This window comes from Alexandromys fortis, unplaced genomic scaffold (genome assembly GCF_014885135.2).
Source record: "Alexandromys fortis isolate MF-2015 unplaced genomic scaffold, M_Fortis_MF-2015_v1.1 scaffold_71, whole genome shotgun sequence".
Lineage (NCBI taxonomy): Eukaryota > Metazoa > Chordata > Mammalia > Rodentia > Cricetidae > Alexandromys > Alexandromys fortis.
In genome coordinates, this window is record NW_026067954.1 from 6,927,827 (window position 1) to 6,953,909 (window position 26,083).

Below are 26,083 nucleotides of genomic sequence, written 5' to 3' on the forward strand. Positions count from 1 at the left end.
CTATAGGATAGGGTCATTTCAGGTTCCCTATCCTCAGCTTCCCAAGGGACTAAGTGGGGACATCGCCTTGGGCTCCTGGGAGCCACTCTAGGTTCAAGTCTCTTGCCAACCCTAAGGTGGCTCCCTTAACTAAGATATGTGCTTCCCTGCTCCCCTATCCAACCTTCCTTTATCCCAATCATCCTGTTTCCCCAAGTTCCCCCCATCCTCCCCTTCTCACGTTTTCAATTGTTTCTATGGAAGAAGCAGAGAGGCACTCCTCAGGGATGGGACACTCCCTGAAAACATCATTATCCCCTTGTTGGAATAAATATTTAAATCTCCAGCTAAAGTTAAAGTAACTACAGATTCCAAATGCCCACTCAATGAATGTGAGAAACGTACCCTTATCAAAAGTTACAACTACGGACCTGCCTCCAGATGCTCAGGTCCCATTGAAAAAAAAAAAAGAAAGAAAAAACCTACATACATAAAAATAAAGATGATATATCACTCCCAAATTAGTGCTCTCATATTAATTTTCTCTAAAAAAGCAAACTAGGTGACAGAATGATGATGAACTCAAAGTAGCAATTATAGGGGCTAGAGAGATGAATCTTCAGTTAAAAGCATGTATTTCTCTACCAGATGATCAGAGTTTTCCTCACAGTACTTACATAAGGATTCCAAAGCCACCTGAACATCCTGCTCCAAGAGACATGATTTTTTTTCTGTCACACATGTACATATAAACACAGAACAGAGGCAACACTATTTCATACATTTTTTTCTTTAATTTCATGACATGAGAGGAGATATTTTCATAAATAGATTCTCTTGTCATAACTTATTCAAACTGTTATCTACATTTTTGCTTAAAATATCCTTATACATATATGAAAGCTAAGTGATTTGACAAACAACTAAATATTCAACTGTGATTACAATTATATTATTCTTAGACAGTAGTACACAATGAGGTAAGGAGAACAGTGCTTAACACAAAGTGAACTTGTTTCTTTTTCTATTTATTTCTGCTTTATTTCTTTTTTTGTGGGGGAGAGGTCATGGAGAGCAGACACTGGAGGACTGGGAAGTGAGTGGGATCGGGATGCATAATATAAAATTCCATACTATGTTAAAAATAAATTCAAAGCTCTGGAACTCTGTGAAAAGGCATAACCTCTTCATCAAAAACATAACAGAAAAATACAGATCAAAGTAACAAAATATTTTCAGCCAAAAAGAAAATAAAATTACCCAAATATAGGGAAAGACATCCATATTCAGGTGAGGGGGAATATAGAACAACAAATAGACAAGGCCAGATAAAACATCCTCTGTTTTATATAAGACACTAAATGTACAGAACAAATAAAGAATTGAAATCTTCAAAGTATTTTCATTACAGGGAATGTTGTCCCAATATACGCAATTATTGTCTACCAGCCCAGCTCGACAGAAGGAACTAAAATGAGTCTAAGGAAGTTAATTACACCAAGAAGTACAAAAGGTGACTAATTCCAGAAGAGTAAATCAAAAGTAGGGGATTTCTTCCACCATCACAAACAAATAACAGGAATCAAAAAACCTTGCTCAGTAATACTCACCATATCAATAGTCTCAATTTTTCAATAAACAGGTGCAGACTAATCAAAGTGATAACATAATAAGATCCAGAGTCTCATTTCCAGCCACGTAGGGATTTTCAGAAACCTATCCTCCCTCTTTGACTCCACTCCCTAGAGACTCTATTGAACCTCATGAGAAAAAAAAAAAGAACAACTTTAGTCTTAGAGTCTTAGAGGATTTTAAGATCCTCCCCCTAGTAATATCACTAATCCTGACTGTCAGTGCTGATTACTCAGATTAATTTTTCCTGGTGAAACCAGTAGCCAAACGTGTAAGCTAGGACTACTGGGCAAAACAGGCCACCACATGTCTCTATATCTAGATAAGGTAATAGGAAACAAGAATATGACACCCATGCAACAAGACAAGACAAAATACTAACACTTAAAATTGCAACCAGTCCTAACTCAGATGCCTTGACACCAGCACAAAAGACAACAAGTAGCACCCAAAATAATGTCTCCACCAGAACCCAGACACCCTACTTACTACAGGTGGCCCTGAGAAATGCAATAGAGCTGAAGCAAATGACAAGGACTTCAAAATAAATAGCTCTTGTAAATATGTTTAGAAACCTTAAAGAGGATATGAGTAAACCCGTTAGTGAAGTCAATGAAAGCACAAACAGTGGAATGAAATGATGAAAACAGTCCAAGAAATGAAAGGTTAAAAAATTACTAAAGTTCTAGAGAGATGGCTCAGTAGTTAAGAACACTGGCTGCTCTTCCAGAGGTCCTGAGTTCAATTATAAGCAACCACATGGTTGATGGCTCAAAACCATCAGTAATGAAATCTGGTGCTCTCTTCTGGCCTGCAGATATACATGCAGGAAGAACACTGCATACATAGTAAATAAATAAATCTTTTTTTATTTCTTTATTAATTAGTTAAAGATTTCTGTCTCTTCCCCACCACCGCCTCTCTTTTCCCTCCCCCTCCCCAATCAAATCCCACCTCCCTCGACAGCCCAAAGAGCAATCAGGGTTCCCTGCCCTGTGGGAAGTCCAAGGACCACCCACCTCCATCCAGGTTTAGTAAGGTGAACATCCAAACTGCCTAGGCTCCCACAAAACCAATAGGTGCAGTAGTTAAATAAATAAATCTTAAAATTAAAACACTAATGTTCAAACAATAGGGATAAAGCCTGGTCCCACTGCCAGTGGTACCACTGACTGCCCAAGTCACACAACTCTCATCTACATTTAGAGATCCTAGTTTGATTTTATGCAGATTCCCCCATTATTATTCCAGCATCAGTGACCCCCCCCCACTCATTCAGATCAGCTGTTTCTGTGGGCATGCTCATTATAGTCTGACCCCTTTGATTATATTATCACTCCTCCCTCTCTTCAACTGGTCTCAATTCAGTGTTTTGCTGTGAATCTCTGCATCAGTTTCAATCAGTTGATGGATGAAGGTTCTATGATGACAATTAAGGTAGTCATCAATCTGATTAAGAGGGAAAACCAGTTCAGGTACACTCTTGACTATTAATTAGGGTCCAAGTTGGGGTCATCCTTGTGGATTTCTTTTTGGAGCCCATTCTTTTTGGAGAGATACCTTGCTTAGTCTAGATATAGGGGGGAGGACCTTGGTCCTACCTCATAGTGATATGACAGACTATATTGACTCCCCATGGAAAGCCTTACCCTTTCTGATGAATGAATGGGTGGTGGGAAGGAAAGTGGGAGGAGTGGGGGAAAGGGAGGCAATTTTTTTTATACCAAAACTATACAAGCACTCAAACAGAAGTTGAATATTAACATAATAAAGGCAATTTACAGCAAGGAAGAGGAGAAACTCAGAGAATTTTCATTACTAGCAGGAACAAGACAAAACTGTCCAATTTTTGACACATACTCAATGTAATATTTGAAGTCTTAGCTAAAACAATAAGAAAACTGAAGGATATAAAATTAACACAAATAGGATAAAGAAGTAAAAATACCTTTATATGTAGATGAAATGATTTTATATATAAAAGACCCTAAAATCTCCATTAGAAAAATTCTACATTTGATAAATAGTGCAACACTCTAATAGGAGACAAAAATAATTTACAAAAGTCAGTAGCCTTCCTGTACACAAATAAATAAGAAATATGGTGAGAAAGAAGTCATGGAGACCTTGGGCTTCACAACAGCAAAAAAAAAGAAAGGAAGGAAGGAAAAAGGAAGGAAAGAAAGAAAGAAAGAAAGAAAGAAAGAAAGAAAGAAAGAAAGAAAGAAAGACAGACATGTCTTGATGTCTTGGTGATAACTATAACAAAGCAAGTGAGAGACTTGAATAGTAAAAACATATAAACATTTAAGAAAGAAATTAAAGAAGACATCAGAATGTGTAAGAATATCCAATTATTATTGATTGGTATGATTAATATTATAAAAATAACAATTGCTTCTATATGCAATCAACAGATTTAATGCATCCCCCCTCAATATTCCAGCAAAATTCTTCGCAGAAATTTAAAAATTACTCTTCAACTGCCTGCATAAAAACTAAAATCTCAAAAAATAAAATAAAATAAAATCTTAAGATGACTGAAACAATCCTTAATGATAAAAGAATAGCTGGAGCTCTCCCTATCCCAGACTTTAAGTTATATTACAAAGTGTTAGTAATTAAAAATAGTATGGTATTGACATACTGACATAAAAAGACACACTGATTATAGGATTACAATTGAAAACATAGATATAAACTCAAACATCCACAGATGTGTGAACTTTTGACAAAGGAGACAAAAATACACACTGGAGAAAAGACAGCATCTTCAGGAAAAGATGTTCAATTTGGATAACTCTATGTGGAAGATTGCAAATAGAAATATGTCTGTCATCCTTTGAAAAATGAAAACTCCAGCTGGATCAAAGACTTCATCATAAGACTGGATACCCTGAATATCATATAAGGAAGAGTTGGGAATTCACTTGAGCTCATTGGCACAGTAGAGAATTCTCTCAACAAGACACCATTAGTGTAGTCAATAACACACTTTAGTGAAATGGTATCTCCTAAAACAAAGGGGCCACAATAACAAAAGCTACAATCATCTAAACAAAGTGGCAGACAAAAAATGGGGAAATTTTTAAACCTACAAAGAAAGAGATCATATTCCCAATCACAATAACCTAAAAAATACTTAGGAATAAACCTAAGCATGGGTGGATAGGACCTGTACTGTGAAAATGTTAAACCAGATTCAAATTCAGGGGAAAAAAGCAGAATTACCCAAAAGTATTTCAGAAAAAAAGCAGTTATACAGGGAAAACCCTTCAGATTTTAAGATATATTACAGTCACTATGGTAAAGACAGTATGTTATAAGAACAAAACCAGACATGTATACTACGAAAACAATATCAAACATCAAAACATAAGAACTTGTAACTTCAAGCACTTAATATCTGACAAAGATGTGAAAAACATATCCTGGAAAAAATTATTTTCAACAAATGCTACTAATACAGATGTCTAAATGCAGAAGAATGAAATTATGCCAGTATCTACCACCTTGTCAAAAAGCTATCAGGCATAAAAGACCTAAACCTACAATCTGAAACAATGAAACTACTATTAAAAAAAACATAGTTTGCATCCTACATAATATAAGTATAGAAATAGTCTTATTTTATAGTATTACATCGTGATAAGAATTAAGGATAACTATTGGCATGTGGAATTTCATAAAACTTGTTTCTCTATAGTTAAAGAAACATTCAGTGGGATGAAGAAGCCCACAGAATGAGGAAAATATTTGTTAGCACCCCTTTAAATATATATTAATTACTACACAATATAAATGCATATTACTTAATATATTTATATATTATTTTGCTATTTATTATGTATGTATAATCATATATGTAAGATTATAAATATATGTATAAGATTAATATGATGAAAACAGAAAGAACTCAAAGGACAAAAAAAATCAAACAAAAACATACAAATTACCCTTTCAAAATTGGGCCTGTAATTTCAGAGAGTGTTCTCAAAAGAATAAAAAACGATATCTAAGAAATATTAAATGAAATTTTGCCTATTAGGCTGACAATACTTCCTCTAAAAATCCAAACACAATCTAAGAAACACACTAAAACTAGGCAAGAGAAACACTCTTCTGAGTTGTTGAGCCCAAAGCAATATAGACAATTATTAATTACACCTGGTTGTCCCCAACAGATGGAAGATAAGTCTCTACCAATGAAGAAAAACACCATCTTGAAACACAGGGTCTGAGGGACCTGAGCTGGACCTTTCACTAATGACTCCTCACTGAGGACCAGCATTAATGACACCAGAGGTTCACAGGCAAACTTCGGGAAAAGACAAGCAGCCAATAGTCCTACCAGCTAAGGTGCCTATACAAAGGCAAAAAAAAAAAAAAAAAAAAAAAAAGTTTAATCTCTCATCTTTTTCTCTCAATACTTCAGTTTGATTGTCTAGAAGACTGGCTCTTTCATTGCTTAATAAAGGTAAAATGACTAACGTAGAGTATTAATGTGAAAGCAATGAGTAAACATTGTTTGTTTTGACCTTCTCTTGTGACCTTTGATATTTACCAAACTAGCTTCCAATAATGCACTGAAAATGAAAGTCATGTACAGAGTCCCCAGAACTCCACCACTGCTGGAGTGCTTTACGTTTTAGACGATGGGGTGGTCTAGTGTGTTGCTCTTAGCCAGTGCCTATCTAACCTTGCATCTTTCTACAGCCGAAGGAGAAGGTAAGTGGAAAAAGATTTGCAATATCTACTCTCTAGTCAGATGTATTTTCTGCTATGTGTACAAGAATACTTTTTAATTAATTTTAAATTTTATTAAAATATTGGAAATAGAAAATAAACTATCAAAATACGGGATAAAAATAGGAAACATTTTGAATTATAGCCAAATTTATTTATGGATATAGTTCTTATAAGCAATTAAAGGGAAAATTGAATAAAGGTGGTTTTTCTGCTTTATAAACTTCAAAATGTGAATACCCTATAAATATTATTTGGAGAGAATAAATTTTATTTTTCAAATTCATAAAGAACTAATGTAACCAAATTAATTCTCAAAATTAAACAAACATTGACCAGGACAAAGCTGCTGAGAGACTCTAAACATCTCTCGGTCTGTGTGAAGTTCATTTCATCTTCATAGATTGTATACATTTTCACCTTATAGTCATTAAAATGAGTAACTTTTTCTATTTTAATCAAATCATCATTTATCAAATAGAAATGTCTTTAATAAGACAATGAAGAGTTTTTGTTGTAAACTATCAAAAATGCCAGTCATTTGCTCTTTTTCTGAGCTCACCAATGAACGTAAAAAAAAAAATAGAATGAAATTATCTTACCTTTAGACTGACTTTGTGTCTGAAGACTCAGTGTTAGACAACTCCACAATATCCCCAGAATCACAATCCCAGAAAGAGGAGTTGGATTCTAAAACTTAGTCACTGTGTTTAACTCTGGTTTCAGAAAGACTTTATGCTGCTATTTGTGTTTTGCTGATCTTTATATATAATTAAGGATAATTTAGATCTCCATTTCTCACATAAGTAGAAAGGATAGGAACAAGATAATCCTTTCTGAGATCTACCCTTACTAGATTTGTAACATTATTTCAAAGATTTAAGGATACTTTATTGTGTTACATTTCTCTTTAATGAGAAAAAATTATGTCCTTCCAAATGACAGAAAATATTAATTTCATTTTTTTCTTTAAAAACTTTTAGGTTTATAATAGTTTATATTTCTTTCTTGCCTTTCCTCCTTACAGACCATCCCATAGTCACCTGCTGGTTCTCAAACCATGGCCTCCTTTTTGATTAGTTGTTATTGCAATATATATATATATATATTTATATTTGCTAGCCCAGATGATACTATTGTATTGGTGGATACTGTGTGTCTGGCTCTGTACCAACTGAAAAATGACCTACAATAGTAACACCTTTGATTATTTATTTATTTATTTATTTATTTATTTATTTATTTATTTATCTATTAAAGATTTCTGTCTTTCCCCACCGCCACCTCCCCTTTCCCTCCCCCTCCCCCGGTTAAGTCCCTCTCCCTTGTCAGCCCAAAGAGCAATCAGGGTTCCCTGCCCTGTAGGAAGTCCAAGGACCACCCACCTCCATCCAGGTCTAGTAAGGTGAGCATTCACACTGTCTAGGCTCCCACAAAACCAATAGGCACAGTAGGATCAAAAACCCATTGCCATTGTTCTTGAGGTCTCAGTAGTCCTCATTGTCCGCTATGTTCAGCGAGAACACCTTTGATTTTGAATGAGTGAATTTACTCAGACAGAAGCAAGTTAGAATAAAAGAATAAGTCGTATTTAAGAGCTTGACGAAGAGATGAGAGATCAACCAACAGAAAGACAAACCGTCAGCAAAATGGTATTTCCGGACCCTGAAGAAACATGAGGCAACCTTTGGCATTAATCCTCTAAGGTGGCTAACTTATGACAGCCATCTCAACCGGCCCACTGAGAGTCTTCTTGGATGATGTTTCTACTTAATAATAAATAGTAACATAGAACGATCACATGCTCAAATCAGGTACTCACAACTTTCAGCAGAAATTGTCTGAAAAATTTGAAACAGTAAGCTGGAGTTTCCAAATGCACCCCTCCCAGTAGAGAATTTCGCCATGGCTTATCTTTCATTTGTTTTCTCTGCTCTTCCTGGGAACCCAGAGGGGGAATGCAGCTGGCTGCATTAACATGATTATTCAGTTTCTGTAGAAAAATCTACAAGCTAATTTAAAGATGTTACCTTGCTGTTATATTTGTTTCTTACTTGGAAGCTTCATGGTTCTACGTTTTAAAATCAACCTGACAGGAATTAAAAAAAAAATAAGATTGCCTCATATTTCTCCAGAGTATTCTGGTATTTTGCTATCAATCATTTTCTCTGAGTTTATCATTTTTTACACAATTGCTACAATTAATTATTCATTCTATTGCCAATAAGTGCTTGAAGTGTGTCCAATTTGTCTAGCATCAATAATTCTTCTGTGAACACTTTTATACATCCNTGTCATATTGTCATATTCTTGGTCAACTATGTTAGTTGAAACATAAGATATGGACATTAAATATAATTTTTCAGACAGTACAGCCATTATGGTAAGCCTGAAATGAAAGGTAGTTGTTCAAAGACCATCACTGATCATCTATATGCTTTAAATCTCAGTTAGAGATGGTGTGAAGAAGGAATTTATAGGAAGGGAATAAGAAGATGGAGGAAAATACAAATTGTATGAATGATATAAAGACTTTTGATATCCCCAGAAAAGAAAGTTGAAGAAGAATTTAGGGTCTTAGGGGAGGGTCATGAATCTCTATCACAAGTGCCTGAAGCAAATACTTGTGTGAACTGTATATTTTTATTACCTCTTCAAATATTGACCAAACAAAAAAATCAATACACTAAAGTAATATTTTTATGTGAACAAAAAACTTTACATACTTACAGCAGCAAAGCATTTATATATTATGCATCGTTAGGCACCAAGGAGTTTAATCCACAAACAGGACACACTGTAATATGCAAATGACTGCAACCACATAAACAGGCAAATAGGTACAAGGCAAATGTGTGTGTATGTGTGTCCCATACTAAAGATACTTTCAAATTTCCATCAGAATGTACAGAGAGAATAATCATGTCCATTTTTATTGGTTAGGTGAATAAAGGAAAACTAGGGAGGGAAACATGCATAGCCAGCAGCTTCCCTATTAGATGAGTGGTGTGGGAAGGGTTCTGAAGGAGGTTGGAGAACAGTTAGAGGATGGTAGCAATGGTATTCAGAAAAGACAAGAACATGGGCAAATAAGTGAATGCAAATAAAATTCTGTCATATGGGAAACAGAAAAAGAATATCTGAAGCCACATCCTACCACATACATGGAGATTTTACCACCACTATCTTAAAAGATACCTAACACCAAAAATAACTGGTTAGCAGTTTCAGGTTCCATGAGGCTATATCACATAGGAAAAATAATTTTAAGTATCATGTAACATTGAGAATTAATGTTAAGTAAATGAATATGAAATGTTTCACTGTTTGTGAGGATATGACTACAAAATATTACCAAAATTTCTAGTTTACACTATGTAGTCTGGGTAAAAGTTAAATTGCTAATAAGGGAAGTTGTGCAGTGTGCATGTAAGAGCAGCATATGATTCTTGTGTTTTATGAAAAGTTCATGTAGACTAACTTTCCTAAAACAAATCTGAAAACGTTTACCTGTAGAAAATTGTTAAAAATTGATAAAAGACCTAACAATACACATGTTAACTGTTTTAAAGTATTTATGCCTTTATATGTAGAGATTGAACATGCACATATAATTATCCACATTATTCTAGGTAGTTGTATTTAAAAACCTATTGTCACCAGAATTAAGCTGCAGTTTTATATTAATTGGATTGATCTTTTTGATTCTTTGTGCCTCGCTAATTTTAATGAAAGCACATTTATTGAGAAACCTGACAAAATAAAATTATGTTCCTATATATCATGCTGAACTGACTACTCAACATATTTACTAATCCCATGAAACATACCCTAGTGACAATCCTGGAAGATTCATCAATGATATCAATGAGAAGAATGAGGAAGGATGGCAAAGCACAGCCCTCTCATCCACCCATAACTTATTATGCAGTCAAGTTTCTATGCTAGCATCCTATTTCAGTTTTTAAAAAGTCTTGTTGGGCTACCTTTTTGAATACTCCCAAAAACTTCATAGTTAATATCAATCCAAAATGTAAACTTCGTGTTTATTAATAATAGCAGTCTCAAATATTCACATACTCAAAAAGTACTGGCTGATTAAACACCGAGGTGGGTTCATAGAGAAATTATTATACTTATTTATGAGCTTCTTGGTGATCATTGTTCTTCAGTGATGAAATGATACATCAAAAGGCGCTTAAACTATATCCACTTAACCTATATGAAATAAAAAATGATCATCAACTACAAAAAATAATTGATGTTTCATTAGTGATGTTTAGCATTTGCTTCTTTGTCTTTGTTTTATTTTTTCAGAGAGATTTTGTGATTTTCCAAAAATAAGCCACGGAATATTATATGATGCAAAGAAATATGACCCACTGTCCCCTGTTCCTAGTGGGAAGGTTTTATACTACTCTTGTGAATATAATTTTGTGTCTCCTTCAAATTCCTTCTGGAATCTCATAACATGCACAGAAGAAGGATGGTCACCAACACCAAAGTGTCTCAGTGAGTAAATGTCTATTCTTAGAAAAATACTGAGTGAAAGAAAGAGAAGAAGGGTTCGTGGGGTCCAGAATGTGACGGAGTTGGGCTGGGGAAGGGTCAGGTGCAGTCTTTGTTTTGTGAACTATTTTTCTTAGGGAAATCTAGTGGAGAACATATTGTCAACAGGTGGTCTACAAAAATAGTTAATAATTGAAAGATGATGATGAATACATTTAACAACTAACAGATCTTGTCAAACATCTACTTAGTAGCAACTTAGCCATGTTTTTTATGGGCAAAAGTAAAAGTCACTTTGTGTATCCACTGTGTCTGGATTATCTTTTCTCGCAAATATTCTTTTTTAAATTGCTTTTATTGAGCTACATAATTTTCTCTGCTCCCCTCTCCTCCTCCCCACTTACCTTCTACCCTATCTTATGATCCCTATACTCCCTGTTTACTAAGGAAATCTTGTCTTTTTCAAGTGCCTATGTAAATTAGATCCATGTAAATCTCTCTTAAGGTCCTCTTTGTTGTCTAGGTTCCCTGGCATTGTGAATTTTAGACTGGTTTGATGTAGGATTCCTTCTGTATGCTGTGAATGTGTTTGATTAATGAATAAAGAAGCTGCTGGGGCCTATTACAAGACAGAATAGAGTAAACAAAATCCAAGCAGAGATAGAGGAGAAAGTAAACTGAGTTAGGAAAACACAATATAGCCACCAGAGAAACAGACCCATGAATCTTGCCAGTAGGCAACAACCTCATGGTGATGCACAGATTAATGGAGATGGTCTGATTTAAGATGTAAGAATTATCTAGAAATATGCATAAGCTAATAAGCCAAGCAGTATTGTAATTAATATAGTTTCTAAGTGATTATTTGGGGTCTGAGAAGCCGGGAATGAACAAGCAGTATCTGCCAGCAATGGAGGAATGTTCGCTTTACCTCACAGCCATCCCAGCATAAAGTTGTCATCAGTGTTTTTGATCTTGGCTATTCATACAGGTGTAAGATTCTTAAACATGTACTAAAGCAGGCTGGTATTTGCATAAAAACAGAAAGGAGAACCAATGGAACTGAATTGAAGACCCGGTACTCAATCCACAAACTTATGAACCTCTGATTTTTGACAAAGAAGCAAATAATATCAAATGGGAAAAAGAAAGTGTATTCAACAAATGGTGCGGACATAACTAGGTATCAACATGTAGAAGAATGAAAATAGACACATATCTATCACCATGCACAAAACTCAAGTCCAAATGGATCAAAGATCTCAACATAAAACAAACCTCACTGAACTTCTAAGAAGAGAAAGTGGGAAGTACACTTAAACAGATTAGCACAGTAGACCACTTCCTAAATATAACCCCAGTCGCACAGACACTGAGAGAAATGATTAATAAATGGGACCTCCTGAAACTGAGAAGGTTCTGTAAAGCAAAGGACATGGTTAACAAGACAAAACGGCCACCTAAAAAATGGGAAAAAAATCTTCACCAACCCATATTGGATGGAGGACTGATCTCCAAAATATACAAAAACTCAAGAAATTGGTCATCAAAAGAAAAAATAATTGAATAAAAAATTTGATACAGACCTAAACAGAGAACTCTCAACAGATGAATCTAAAATGGCTAAAAGATATTTAAGAAACCATCAGAGAAATGCAAATCAAAACAACTCTCAAATATTCTGTGGAAAGATATTTTACTTTTGCACGTTCCAGAGCTCATTATATCCTTAGACTTGTTACCTATAATACATTGATCCTTTAGTGAATGTGTGCTGCACACCCTGGGAAGACAGGTGTTTTAAAGAAATTTATAGGAAACAGGATAGGTCAGTACAGCAGACAACATCATCACTTGTTGAAAAAACATCCAGAAATGAAAGATAGTAAGTATATAAAAAACTATTTCATATAGATGTCTTTCAGTTGTAAAATATTAAATTTGGAAAGTTATTTCAAAAGTAGAGACATGGCATCCCTGTAGAAAACTCACACCGTAGACCACCAGGAGTTGGTAAGCTTCAGAAACTTTATTCGTATAGCCTGCTTCAGATGTGTCGGTCTTCTAACAATCCTTTAATATACAATCTAACATGTTCTTAATTTCTCCCATAATGTGAATTAATCTCTTTTTCTTCCTAAGGGCTATGTTTCTTTCCTTTTGTGGAAAATGGTAATTCTACATCTTCAGGACTAACACACTTACAAGGTGATACTGTACAAGTCGTTTGCAATCCAGGCTACAGCCTTCAAAATAATCAGAGCAGCATGGCCTGCACTGAAGAGGGCTGGTCCGTTCCTCCCAAATGCATTTCCACCAGTAAGTACCACACTGTGCTCTCATTTCCTGCCATTATCTGTAGGGTTTAAAATCAAGTTTACTGATAATGTGTTAAAGATCTTTTTTCTGACTTTTCCACTGGTCGTTTCTACTTGATTTACAGATGCATCTAAACGGATATCCAAATATACTGCTTTCTGTGTCTATTTTAAGTGGATGTAATAAGTAGAAATATCATAGGAGTACATTCTGAAGACATACTGCTCATGATATAGTCAAACCATTTTCTGTCTGCTAAACCATGATTCATAGGAATCAAGACATGATTAAAGAGATAAAGACCTAAATGAGTTACAAATATAAACTGTAATGTGTCCATTTTTAAATCCCAATAGACTTTAGGGAAAATCTAATGAAAGTGTTATCATTTAAATTGATTACTGTATTGGCAAGTGTTTCATGGCATTGTTAACAGCATTGTAAATCACATACTTTAGAAAATGAATGTTAGTGTTTTGTCGCTCATCAAACATTTTATTTTTATTAAAGGTCCTATATGGACATGCAAATGTAATGAAAACATGAGCAAAATATTCTTACACTTGAAGACAGGGTATTAGTAGAAGCTCAGGATGACCTGAAACTTACTTATGTAGCCCAGCTTGTCCTTGAACTCAATGAAGATCATTTTGTATTAGCCTAAAGAATGCTGGGATATCTGACAAGAGCCACCATTCCTAGCTGCAAATACCTTTCAAGTAACTCTTAATAATAATAAACTCTTCAAATAGTGCTGTGAGTTTAAAGAAATAATTCTGAATTTTGAATTGCATTTGTCAAGCACAGCATAGCTATCACCAGTGCAAATAATTATAACAAAAATATAGTCTATTTCCAGACATCAAAACCTGCATGTAGTTATAAATGACAGCCTCTCGGTCTCCTCTCCAAATTTCTGAAGAGTCTGAAAAGAAATATTAATCCTTTTAACAAGAGTTAAATGCCCACTTGCTTGATCTCAGCATTTTTCTACTTAGACTTAATACTCCTCCAGTCTCACTTGTCCATTTACAGGTCTTTGCAGCCAGCGGTTCAATGTGAAGTGTCATCTGTGTTCAGATTCTGTTTCTTCTAGATTTTACAGTTTATTCTTAGCAAATGTTTAATACTGGTCTTCCCTGGAAGAAAACTAAAGTGCATATTTCAGGAAATTACCCCACATGAGTTCTAAGACACCCCCTCTCATTGACTGGTCATCAGGATCTGTGATAAGATTGCTGGCACTCCCGCCAATGGAGCCTGCTCTAACAGTCCAGTTATCCTCTGGAGGAGAGTCTTCTCCCCCAGCAAAACATTGTCACTGTGTCAGTGTGTTGTAGCTCACTTTCCTTGGCACTATTACAGGTATCCGTCTCCAACAAAATTACTATCTCTGATGATTTTCAGAACCTGGTTTTAGGTTTCAGAATGGGATGCTAGCATGGGGTGTCTCCATTTATTCTTTTTATCTTTTCTTCTGATGATCATTTTTATTGCTAGTTACAAATATCATGTGTTAAGAGCTTTTGAACATTTTTCGAATGAATAGATATACATAGACATTTTATGTTCCATCAGTTTTAACATTACTTTGGGCCTTCTATTTTTTATTCTGTTTTGTTTGATTTTTTTGTTTGGTTTTTTTTTTTTTTTTTTTTTTTTTNTTTTTTTGGTTTTTGAGACAGTATTTCTCTGTAGATTTGGAACCTGTCCTGGAATTCCCTCTGTAGATCAGGCTGGTCTCAAACTCACAGAGATCTGCCTGGCTCTGCTTCTGCCTCCAGAGTGCTGGAATTAAAGGTGTGTGCCACAACCACCCAGGTGGCCCTCTAGTTTTTAAAACTACTCTTGCAATTATAACTTCCTAAACTACCATCTGGTTAAAATTTTTTTTGATATAACATAAAATATACTGAGGGGGGAAAAAGGTTTCAAAACAGAGCAAAATCTAAATGTTCAAAACCCTTGTGCTTTGAGTTTAAATCCCACATATGTTCAAAATGAACATGGGGGGGGGCTGGAGCTGTACCAGCACTTAAGAACACTGACTGCTCATACAGGACTGTGTTTTTTTGCTCCCTTGTTTCAGCTCACAACCCTCTGTATCTCCAATTCGGAATTTTCCAGTGCCATCATCTTACATCTCAGGATACCATTCGTATAAGTGATGCATGGATACATTTTCAGAACACTGTTGCACATAACAACAAACATTAATGTAATAATTTTTAGCATGGTTGTCATTTTTTAACCATCACTGAAAAAGAAAACAGTCAAGTTTGATTGCAGGGGATATGTTTATAAACATCAGTTGATAATATTTGTTTGAGGAAAACAAGAAAACTTTTTTTTCTAGTATTGAACTCTCACAAAATGGCATATCATTGCCTTGGTACAATTGGATTTCTTTCTCTGACTACCATGACAAGTCACTACAAATTTGGTAGAGTCAAACAGTATAATCTATTCATTATAACTTTGGAGACAAGAGATCCAAGACATTGCCTCTTGGCTCCAATCCAAGTGTTGAGCCCCCTGGTTTCTTTATTTTCCCTAAGAGCAGTTCTATTCACCTGCCTTTTTAGTAGCAAGATTCTATTGTTTTGTCTGGTGAGGGTCATCTTCCTCCAATTTCAAACTCAGTAGTTTGTCATATTTGAACATTTTTCTCATGATCCCTACCTCTGCCATGGCATTGTCTTCTGTCATAGCAGATAATAAAGATAACCACCTCTTTCAAGATCCTTAATCACAATTCTGAAGTTATTCTGACTTATAAAGTCATATTTTTTTTTTTGCTTTGGGAGCTTAAAATGTAGAATCAGGTGGGGATATCATTAAACCTACCAAAGTAATTAACAATAAAATACAAGCAAGCTTGTAATTACTTTATAAATATCTTTAACTGAAAAGACTTATTTTTCATTCAATATACAGATTCCCTTTTCTCATCTCCTCCCAGATCTTCCCTATCTCCCCTCATTCTAACCCCACAACTCTTCTCTCTCTCTCTCTCTCTCTCTCTCTCTCTCTCTCTCTCTCAAACAAACAAACAGACATCTAAAAATATGAATAAGATAAAATAAAAACAAAGTCGAGTAGGACAAAACAAACAAGCAAATAGAGGAAAAAGAGGCAAGGAAAAAGTGAAATAAATACAGCTAGCCATAGAAAAATGCTGTGGATTAGAGAATCTTGTATGCCTTAAATATTTACCATTCTAATTGGTAGCCAAGTAAGAAGCATCTGCAGGATGACCAAACTAAGAATGCTGGTAAGAGGAACAGCATAGCCAGGAGTCATCAGTCAGACACCAAGGAAGCAAGATTAGAATGCTTTACTGAGATAAGGTACCAAGCCAAGTAGTTAAACATAGATAAGAATTACGGAATAGCCAGGCGGTGGTGGTGCACGCCTTTAATTCCAGCACTAGGGAGGCAGAGGCAGGAGGATCTCTGTGACTTCGAGACCAGCCTGGTCTACAAGAGCTAGTTCCAGGTCAGGCTCCAAAGCCACAGAGAAACCCTGTCTCGAAAAACATAGCAAAACAAAACAAAACAAAAAAAAAAAGAGTTATGGAATAATGTAAGTATAGGAGCTAGTTAGCAATAAGCCTAAGCTACCTGCTGAGCATCAAATAATTAATATAAGTTTCTGACTGATTATTTGGAAGCAGCTTATGCGAAGGGACAGAGAAACTTCTTTGACAAAAACACGCATTGTAAATAAGGAGGCCACTAGTTTTCAGTTGCTCAGCCCCAAAATAATCTCTCAGAAACCATATTATTTGCAATACTGTTTGGCCAATAGCTTAAGCATATTACTGGCTAAAGCTTATATCTTAATTTAACCCATTTCTAGTCATTTGTGTATTGCCACATGACTGTGACTTACCAGGTAAAGTTCCATCTGGCTCCAGCAGCCTACATGGCTTCTCCCTGACTCTGCTGCCTTCTCTCTCCCTGCATTCAGTTTAGTTTTCTCCACCTAAGTTTTGCTCTATTAACAGGCCAAGGCAGTTTTCTTTATTAATTAACCAACATATTCACAGCATACAGAGGGTAATTCCACATCACATGCACAAAGAAATCTCATAAACACAAAACTTAAAATGATAATATGTAAAGGACTTGCAAATTTTTTTTTTTTTAAGTTGCGAGAATGTCATTGAGTTTGTTTTGTGCTAGCTATCTGTTGCTAGGCATGAGATATGCTAATATCATGATTTGTTTACTCAAATACTGAGACTACCTTGGAGAAAACTAAAATTTTTTTCTGTCATGAGATGTAATCAATTGTAGATAGATTCTGGGCTTGTGTCCACTTCCCTCTAAAGGACTAGGGCCATGTCTAGCTTTGTTGTAGGAGGCTGCTTATTCGTTTCCCAGTCACTCTGACCCACACAGAAATTTGTATAAATTGCAATACTGTTTGGCCAATAGCTTAAGCATATTTTTGGCTAGCTCTCACATTTTAAATTAACCCATTTCTAATAATTTTCTATTTTACCATGAGATTCATGGCCTGCTGGCAAGGTTCTGGCTGGCAGTTCATGTCTTTCTCATCTGGCAGTTCCATAGTTTCTACACTCTGCCTTCTTTCTCTGAGAATTCATTTTAGTTTTCCCAACCTAGGTGCATTCTGAAGAGACATTGTCCAAAAGCAGTTTCTTTACTCATTATGCAATAAAAGAAGCATAAATACAGAATGACTTCCCAAATTTCGCCTTTTCTGTTTAAATAAAAAGGAAGGTTTTAACTTTAACATAGTAAAATTACATATAACAAAACAGGTATCAAACAAAATTATAGTTACAATATTTATATCTACTTTATCTTTTTTCATAACTAAGGAAAACTATAACTATAACTACCTATATTCAACTCCATCAAAGACCCCAGAAGAATATAATATTACTTAGATAAACAGACTATGTGTATATTTAATCTTTATATGGCTTATGGCTTATTTTTCTTATTCCATAACTTTTTCTACAAGTTTAATATTTATTTTGTTATCTGTACTCCTTTAATCTATGACTGTCTATACTCTTTTATGTTATATTTACTGTGTCTTCACTCTTTTTCTTCTCTCTCCCAAGTCTATGTGCATTTTTTATGTACACTGTGTCTTGTTTAGAGGTCTTTTATGTCTAAATCTGTCCTGTTGTGTATCTGAAATCCTTTTCTGTCAAGGAGTACTTCTCAGCAGTGTTACTAGGACTAAGGCTGCTTTGCCTTTTGCCTCCACCCAGTCCACATGCAAAGGTCGGTTCACTGTCTCCTGTGAGCCTTGCACACTAACCCAGTTCCAAGTATATAATGGATCTATGTAGCACCATTAAGCAGATTGTAACATGCTACTCACAAACCATATTCAAGTGCTCAACCACCCTGAAGGAGCCAGAGCTCATGTTGGCAGCACGAAACAGGGAGCTACAATTTGGAAACCATGCAGTTTTTTTCTTTTGCTACTACCACTGAATCAGGAAGACCTCTCTTAAAGCAGTCAGTCTCTGCTTGCTGTCAGCAAACAGATCAAGAATCTGCTTTAAACTCTGGTTTATTTTGTCTAGAATTCCTTTCTAAACTCTCTCAGGTTTTTATGTGGATTTAGTTACCCACATTGGCGAGCCAATCCCTTGTAGGAGGCCATTTCCCAGCTACTCTGACCTGAAATAACCACACAGAAATCTGAATCAATTGCAATACCATTTGGCTAATAGCTTAAGCATATTTTTGGCTAGATTTTATATTTTAAATTAACCCATTTCTAATAATTTTATATTTTACCATGAGACACATGCCCTACTGGCAAAGTTCCAGCTGGTGGCTCATATCTTTCTCTTCTGGTGGCTTCATGATTTCTACAAACTCTATCTTCTTTCTCTCATCATTCGGTTTAGTTTTCCCTGCCTAGCTCCACTCTGACAAGCCATTGACCAAAAGCAGCTTCTTTATTCATTATCCAACAAAAGCAACACACATAGAGAAAGACTTCCCACACCATAGCTTAGATCCATGTATGTTCTGTGCATAATGTCACACACCCTATGAGTTTACATGTGCCTGATGTGTTTAGAAGTTCTTGTTTTCTTGGTGTCCTTCTTCCCCTCTAGCTCTAACAGTATTTCATCCTGGTCTGCCTCAGCAAAGATAGCTGAGCTAGTCAAGCTCTTTGCTTTAGAAGAGAATTAATAATTATTATTTTATAGAATTATATGGTGATATATAAAGAGACTAAGTAAAACCTATTTAAAAATACATTAATAAAATACACAAACCTATATGAAGTTGTTTTAACCTAGTTGTACCTTTACACTACTTCAAAGAGATCATTTCTCCTCTGATTTCACTCTCTTTTCTTAAGAAAAGGATTATGTAAAAGAAGGAAAAATAGGAGAAAGGAGAGTAAATGGTAAAAAGAAGCTAGATTGGTGTCTTCATCTTGATATTATAAATAAGAAATTTGCAAAGTTTTCTTTGCCATTTAAATTATCTGTGTTCTATAGCTTGTTTATATTATCTGCATAAAACTGTGGGTATGGTGAGCACATCCACAGTGCAATTCTAGAGAATACCCTAAACCTAATGTTTTACTCCATAATTTGATAATATAGAGAATAAACAAGTATAGATCGTCATGGTTCAGAAATAGATGTGAGAAAAAAGCTGAGATGGTAGTCTTTGATTTTAAGAAATAAAAGAATAGCAATTGGTGTCTGATTATATAAGCTCAGGGAAAAAAATGATATATCTTGTGTAATGTAAGGAAATTGATTTAAAGGGAATGAAAGAAAAAGAAGTAACTTTGCTTTAGTGTTAAGCCAATCCTGCACCATACACCATACATCATCAATGTGATAATGAGTATTGGTTGTCAGCAGGAACCACCCAGTCAACAAGCATCAGGATATGTCTCTGAGCATCTACTAGACTAAGATAACTAGATTGGGGTACTGCATGGGAAGGAACACCCTGCACTGGTAAGCAATGTTCCATGTGCTGGACCCTCTAACTCATAAAAGGAGAGAGTACTCTGAGTAACAATAGTAATCTCTCTCTGCTTCCTGACTGCAAACACAGTCTGAGCAGCTACTTTGTGTTCTCACCACTATGACTTTCAGAGCATGACTAGGCCCTCCAATTGTGAGCCAAAGCCAAAGAGCAAAAAAAAAAAATTACCTTTGTCAGTTCCTTTTGCCAGGTGTTTTGTCATAGCTACAATATCAGTTTAATACAATCTGTGCTGTTCATTTAAGGTGGGTTTCTACTTAACTATTTTTTTTATTTTCTTTCACTGTTTTTCTTCTCAAAGGTTCTTCATAAATAAATATAACATGTGTTTTCTCTGTTTATATAATTAAACTTTCTTCAAGCCATAATTTCTGTAGCCACAAACCACTAAAACCTTGATATTATGTTTAATCTGTACTTTCATTGGTTCTTTTTGAGCTTGTACTTTGGCTTGATCTCTCAAACATTCAAATATTGTGTTCTTAGATTCAACATGGAAATGTGGGCCGCCTCCATCTATTGACAATGGAGACATCACCTCCTTCCCTTTACCAGAATACCCACCATTATCATCAATTGAATATCAGTGCAAGTCCTTCAATAAAATGCAGGGCAACAACAAAATAACATGTAGAAATGGAGAATGGTCAGAGCCACCAAAATGTTTAAGTAAGTAACTCATTTTCATAGATCATGGGAAAGTCAGTTTCATAATTGGGATATTTTTATCTTTATAATAATACGTATATACATTATAATTACTCTTTTCTCACAGTCACATTTACCAAATATCAGCATATAAAGAAAACAAGATTATTAGATTTTTTATATAAAAATAGTTAACAAAATTACATGTTATTCATTATAGAAGTTAGCTCAATTTGGGAAATAACCAGGGCAGCTAAAAGATAAAACAATTATATTTTTATTTATTATAAGGGGAAAGCTCACGAAACAAGAATGAGATGTCCAAACTCAGTTGTGCTGTGAGAAAACCACACAGAGAAGGGCACCTGGGTCACATGCCATTTTTCTCTGGGTCCCAGAAAGCCACACACTAACTTGGTCCCACCTCTTAAAGATAATTGGTTGGAAAAGATTCCCCATCAATTCATTATTGAGTGCTTATTAACATGTATTGATATTCATAAATTTTCATGCCAGCATAATATTTCCATACCTGTGTACATTTTGCTGTGACTAAATCCAGCATCTCTCATACACCCTCCCGTTCCCTTAAATATGCCATCTAGTTCTACTAATCACTGCAGGCACTCAGGAGTGATCTGTTTTTCTTTCCACTGTGTGAGAAAGATCACAAAGGATCTTCCTTCCTGTGTTTGTCTTATTTCACTTCATGTCCCTCCTTCTCTATTAACTCACCCTCCCACTCATACCACTCAAACTCTACCACTGTCACATATTCAGGACTTTTCTTTTTTTTTTTTTAATTTTCACTGTAAAAGAGAATACATGAAGCTTAACATGCTCTCTTTGGCTCATTTCACTTATTGTCCTGCAGTCATTTTCTCACTCAAATAATAAAAAATTATCTATGATGTCTGAAAATATTCTATCATATGAATATATGACACTGTCTTTATGCATTTATTAATTGATGGTAATCAAGATGGTTTCCCATCTTAGCCATTTTCAGCACATTCATTCTGAAATATCTCAAGGGACTGTTAAGAGAATGTTTGCACCTATATTTGCTTCTTCCCCACACTCTTTTTATGCATCTTCTGCTGTGGTGGGGATTATATGTTCTCAATGCTTGATATTGGCAGCTATATTTTTCATTTTTAAATGCTACTCTAACCAGAGAATATTATGTTATGGAAGCAATGTTAGAGATGCATTCCTTCAGGTTTTTTTTTTTATTTTCTTTAAGCATTTTTTGTTGGCTACTTACTTTCTAGTTCGAATCAGACTTATTGTATTATACAGTTTTTTCAAATAAAAAATAAGGCTTGAAAGCTGAGTTTCTGTAGGTTTATGAATTACTTAATAATATTTTGGTATTTTTTTCCTTTCAGATGCTTGTATAGTATCAGAAGAAATTATGAGAAAACACAATATAAGTCCCAAATGGACAGAAATTCGAAAGATTTATATGCAATCAGGGGACTATATAGAATTTATATGTAAACGTGGATATAAAAAGGCAAATACGTCACCTTCATTCCGTACAATGTGCATTGATGGTTACATCAATTATCCCAGTTGTACAAAAGTTAGCTTAGTGTATGAATGAACCTTTGTTTAGAAATATGCATGCATATTACTAACACAGTTTCAATTTATGCTTGAAGTATTTCTTCTCTTAAGTATAAACTTAATTAATTTGGAGCCTGAGATATGATTGTTACAAATGCAAAAAAAGTGCATTCAAAATATCTAAACCAGAGCGTGGCAAGTCCTAGCACAATAAACAATGACAAGAAAATGCAATCACTTCAGGGTCTGTTTTGATCCACCACTTTTCAGTTCTCCAATTTTCTTCAATACTTTTAACCTAATTCTCTGATCCAAAGTTAACTGAACCCATATTGTCCCAGTCTCCAAATTAGTATTATTTCACAAATATATAACAACCAAACTGTCATACTTAACATTGATAATTAATATAAATAATGCTACATAATATTTTATGCTAAAAAACAGATCTAAAAGTATCTTTATTATTTCCTGAGCATATTAATTTCTCAATTTAAATATTCAATAGTTACACAAAATAATTAAAATTTACTGTGTATCTGATTTCGTAGCTATCATAATGACAATATTAAAAGCTATATTTATTCTGAACAGGCAATAAGCACATATATACTTGTACCCAAAGTAATAGAAAAGGAAATTAACAATAAATACAATAAAATTTATTTAAAAACTATATTTATCTTTAGAGGTAATAGGTTAAAGGTTTCTATTTGATATCTTTAAGACAATTTCTAGTTTACAGTACCAAACATAACTTGTATGCCTTATGACAGTGAAAAAGTGATATATATTCAGCAACTGATGCTGCAGTCTTATATTTTTATTTCTGGGTTATAAATATGTAACATGATACTGCAAAAATGAGTGGCAGTAATGCACCATAGCTCCTGTTTGACCAATGAAAACAAGCAACATTTCAAAAGCCCTGTGTTTCTAACTCTGATTAATGAAACATTAGTATGTAAAATGAATTTTAAACATTGTTTTCAGTGTACTATGGCTAGTAAGATATAACTCTTGTATAAACTGAGGAATATAGATGTTTATCTTTATTTTTCTATATCTCTACCATTAATACAATCAGTTTAAAACCATACCAATAAGTTACTTAAGATCAGAATTTCAAAAAGGTTCACTAATATCTGGGAGAACTATAAAGATGTCAGTGATGATTTTAATAACAAATAGCAGTTCACTGATTGATGGTTCAGAATATTCTATCTGGCACTTCAGCATGTAATTCTGGGAATTTCAAATACATAATTTAAGGTGATCTTTTTCACTCATCTTAAACAGCCTTCCTTTAATTACTTTAGGCAAAAAAAAAAGGTCTAACCTTTCAAAATGTTGAAATCTAAAAGATAAACAGAGCAGGTTTCTTGTATATCATATATTATTAGACAGTGGACATACTGCTGAAATGCCAAGAAAATGCTTAACTATTACTAGTTTAAAATAATTTTTAAAATAATCGTATTTAACTTTAACACTTGTGAAGGCAGTTGTCTGCCAGTACCACTGTAACAAGTGGCTGTAAACTGGATGTGCTGCCTTAAAAGGCACTCATGTCAGAAAGTTGTACAGAACGGCATATCTAAGATGATGGCATAAAATTTAGTAACTGCCCATGACGTTTTTTTCTTAAGTAGGTGCCACTGCATGGCAGCATTTGGCAAGGAAGTGCTCTGCAGTGTCTTTTTAATGAAACTAACTCCATTAGTGAGGAAAGGCTTCTGGACACAATTACCTGGAAAACCCCACTATGGTATCATTATGAAGATGATGTGGAAGCAACATGTATTGTTTGGGAGACACCACATTAAGACTATAGCAAATGAATGATAAAGACATTCCATGAAAACAGGAGCCAAAACCACAGCAGGATGGTTATTCACATCAGAGAAAATAGAACATAAAACAAAAACTAAAAGGGAAAAATTAAGATCATTGTAAAATGATAAAATAAATTTACTAAATATATATATACATAAATTAGATATTGTGTAACGTATTTAATATGTGAAACATTGTTGGGTCCCTAGAGGACAGGCCTTCGCACCCCCACTTGGTGTGTTTTGCACTCTTGAGGTTGGTTGAAAACAGGAACAAAAACAGGAACAATCTGTTGTTTTCAGCAATGTTTCTAAGGATGTTTACCTCTAAGCCATTGAGTTATGGTGATGAGCTTTCTGCTATTGCTGATTTGGCCTCCCCTGCTGAGGGCTATATATACTTGTGAGAAAGTGGACTAAAAGGCTAGTCTGCAGAACCTGAAGTTGTGTTGCGTGTTAATCCTGATGTCCCTTGCTCAGAAAAACGACAGTTGCCATGCTGGCGCGGCAAAACATATTTATAAATCTGAAGAAGAAATTCATTTAAGTGAATAAACAATTGAGTTTTTCCATAGCTCTCTTTTAAATGTGGATTAATGAGACAGACAAACACAATAAACAACACCAGACTTGAATGATATAAATACATATTCTCTTGATCTTCAAAATTACATTAGTTCACAAATAAATGAAGCCAAATGGACACACTTCATATTACTAACAATTATAGGTAACTGAACCTATTTTGAAGATGTTACCTAAGAAGAGTAGTATACACATCAAAAGGCATATAAAACACTGTCCAGGATAAAGCAGACACTGTGCACGGAAGTCAACTTTAAAACCTAACTGAGATTTTACTCTCACCTCACAAAGCTACTCCATGCCATCTGAAGATCAGCATGATGGCCCTCTGGAGCCATGTGCATGCCCATCTCACAGGTAGCATTTCACAAGCCTGGGACCCCAAGCCCTGAGTGGAAAATGTCTTGCATTTGACTCCAAGGTACACTACAAAGAAACACTCTGCTCTCCCTCCTCCTATCAGTTGTGAAACTAACAGTATCATCTGAAGTCCTGTGCTGGTTACATGCCTGTGTGCCCTAATGATCACCCACACCTCATTTTTTTCTTCCTTTTACTCCTAAGGAAACATAATGACAACCTTGTTTGTTTTTAATGGAATAAATAATTTTCAGTCAATATCTTCTAATCATGGTTTTCTTTGCCCCAAGTTCTCCCAGACACTCAAAGCACTATCACCCACTCAATCCACACATTTTTACCCTTTCTCTTTACAAAGCAAACAAACAGGCCAAAAGAAAAACCAAGCAAAAGAAAGAGAAAAAAAGAAAAACATAAGAAACTAATGCATATATACAAACAAAATCAATAAAAACATAATTTTAGAAACCACACTATAAAAGCAAAAGGGCAGTAAGACAAAAGAAATACCTCCAAAAAAGAAATCTGAGATTAAAATCTATATAAATATCATTGAGTTTGTTTTGTTTTGGCCATCTAATTCTGGGCGTGGGGCCTACCTATAAGTGTGGTTAATGATGAACTCTAGCAAGCCCAACTGTGCCAAACCAGGCACCAACAGGTCTTGCCCTCCCATTCCATCTCCCTTGCTGAACCTTTAGGTTGCATTCCTAATACTAGTCACTATGATCTATTTGGCCACTTTGTTATGCCTGACTCCTTCCTGAAGCTGATCACAAAGATCCAACTATCAAAACATCTAGGTCCAGCAATCAAAAATTCCCATTTGGCAACCCCAATTAATGTGTCCAATCAGAACTTAACAATCCATCTTAGACCATT

At 34.9% G+C, this 26,083-nt stretch overlaps 2 protein-coding genes across 7 annotated transcripts in view; both read left to right on the top strand.

Moving 5' to 3' along the window:
- The window catches only part of LOC126507302 (complement factor H-like), a 325,893-nt gene that overhangs the window by 190,583 nt on the left and 109,227 nt on the right, over window positions 1–26,083 (top strand). The gene's annotated exons all lie outside the window — the stretch shown is intronic.
- Window positions 6,184–26,083, top strand: part of LOC126507303 (complement factor H-related protein 2-like) — a 133,089-nt gene continuing 113,189 nt past the window's right edge. For 4 of the 5 annotated variants that reach the window (XM_050151588.1, XM_050151586.1, XM_050151587.1 and 1 more), the window contains exons 1-4: window positions 6,184–6,339; window positions 10,675–10,869; window positions 13,009–13,185; window positions 20,688–20,870. In XM_050151588.1, the coding sequence (XP_050007545.1) occupies window positions 6,267–6,339; window positions 10,675–10,869; window positions 13,009–13,185; window positions 20,688–20,870 (628 nt within the window). In that variant the 5' untranslated portion in view covers window positions 6,184–6,266. Of the gene's footprint in view, window positions 6,340–10,674; window positions 10,870–13,008; window positions 13,186–20,687; window positions 20,871–22,240; window positions 24,831–26,083 lie in introns of those variants that run through there. The other variant, XM_050151590.1, reaches the window with a different exon arrangement.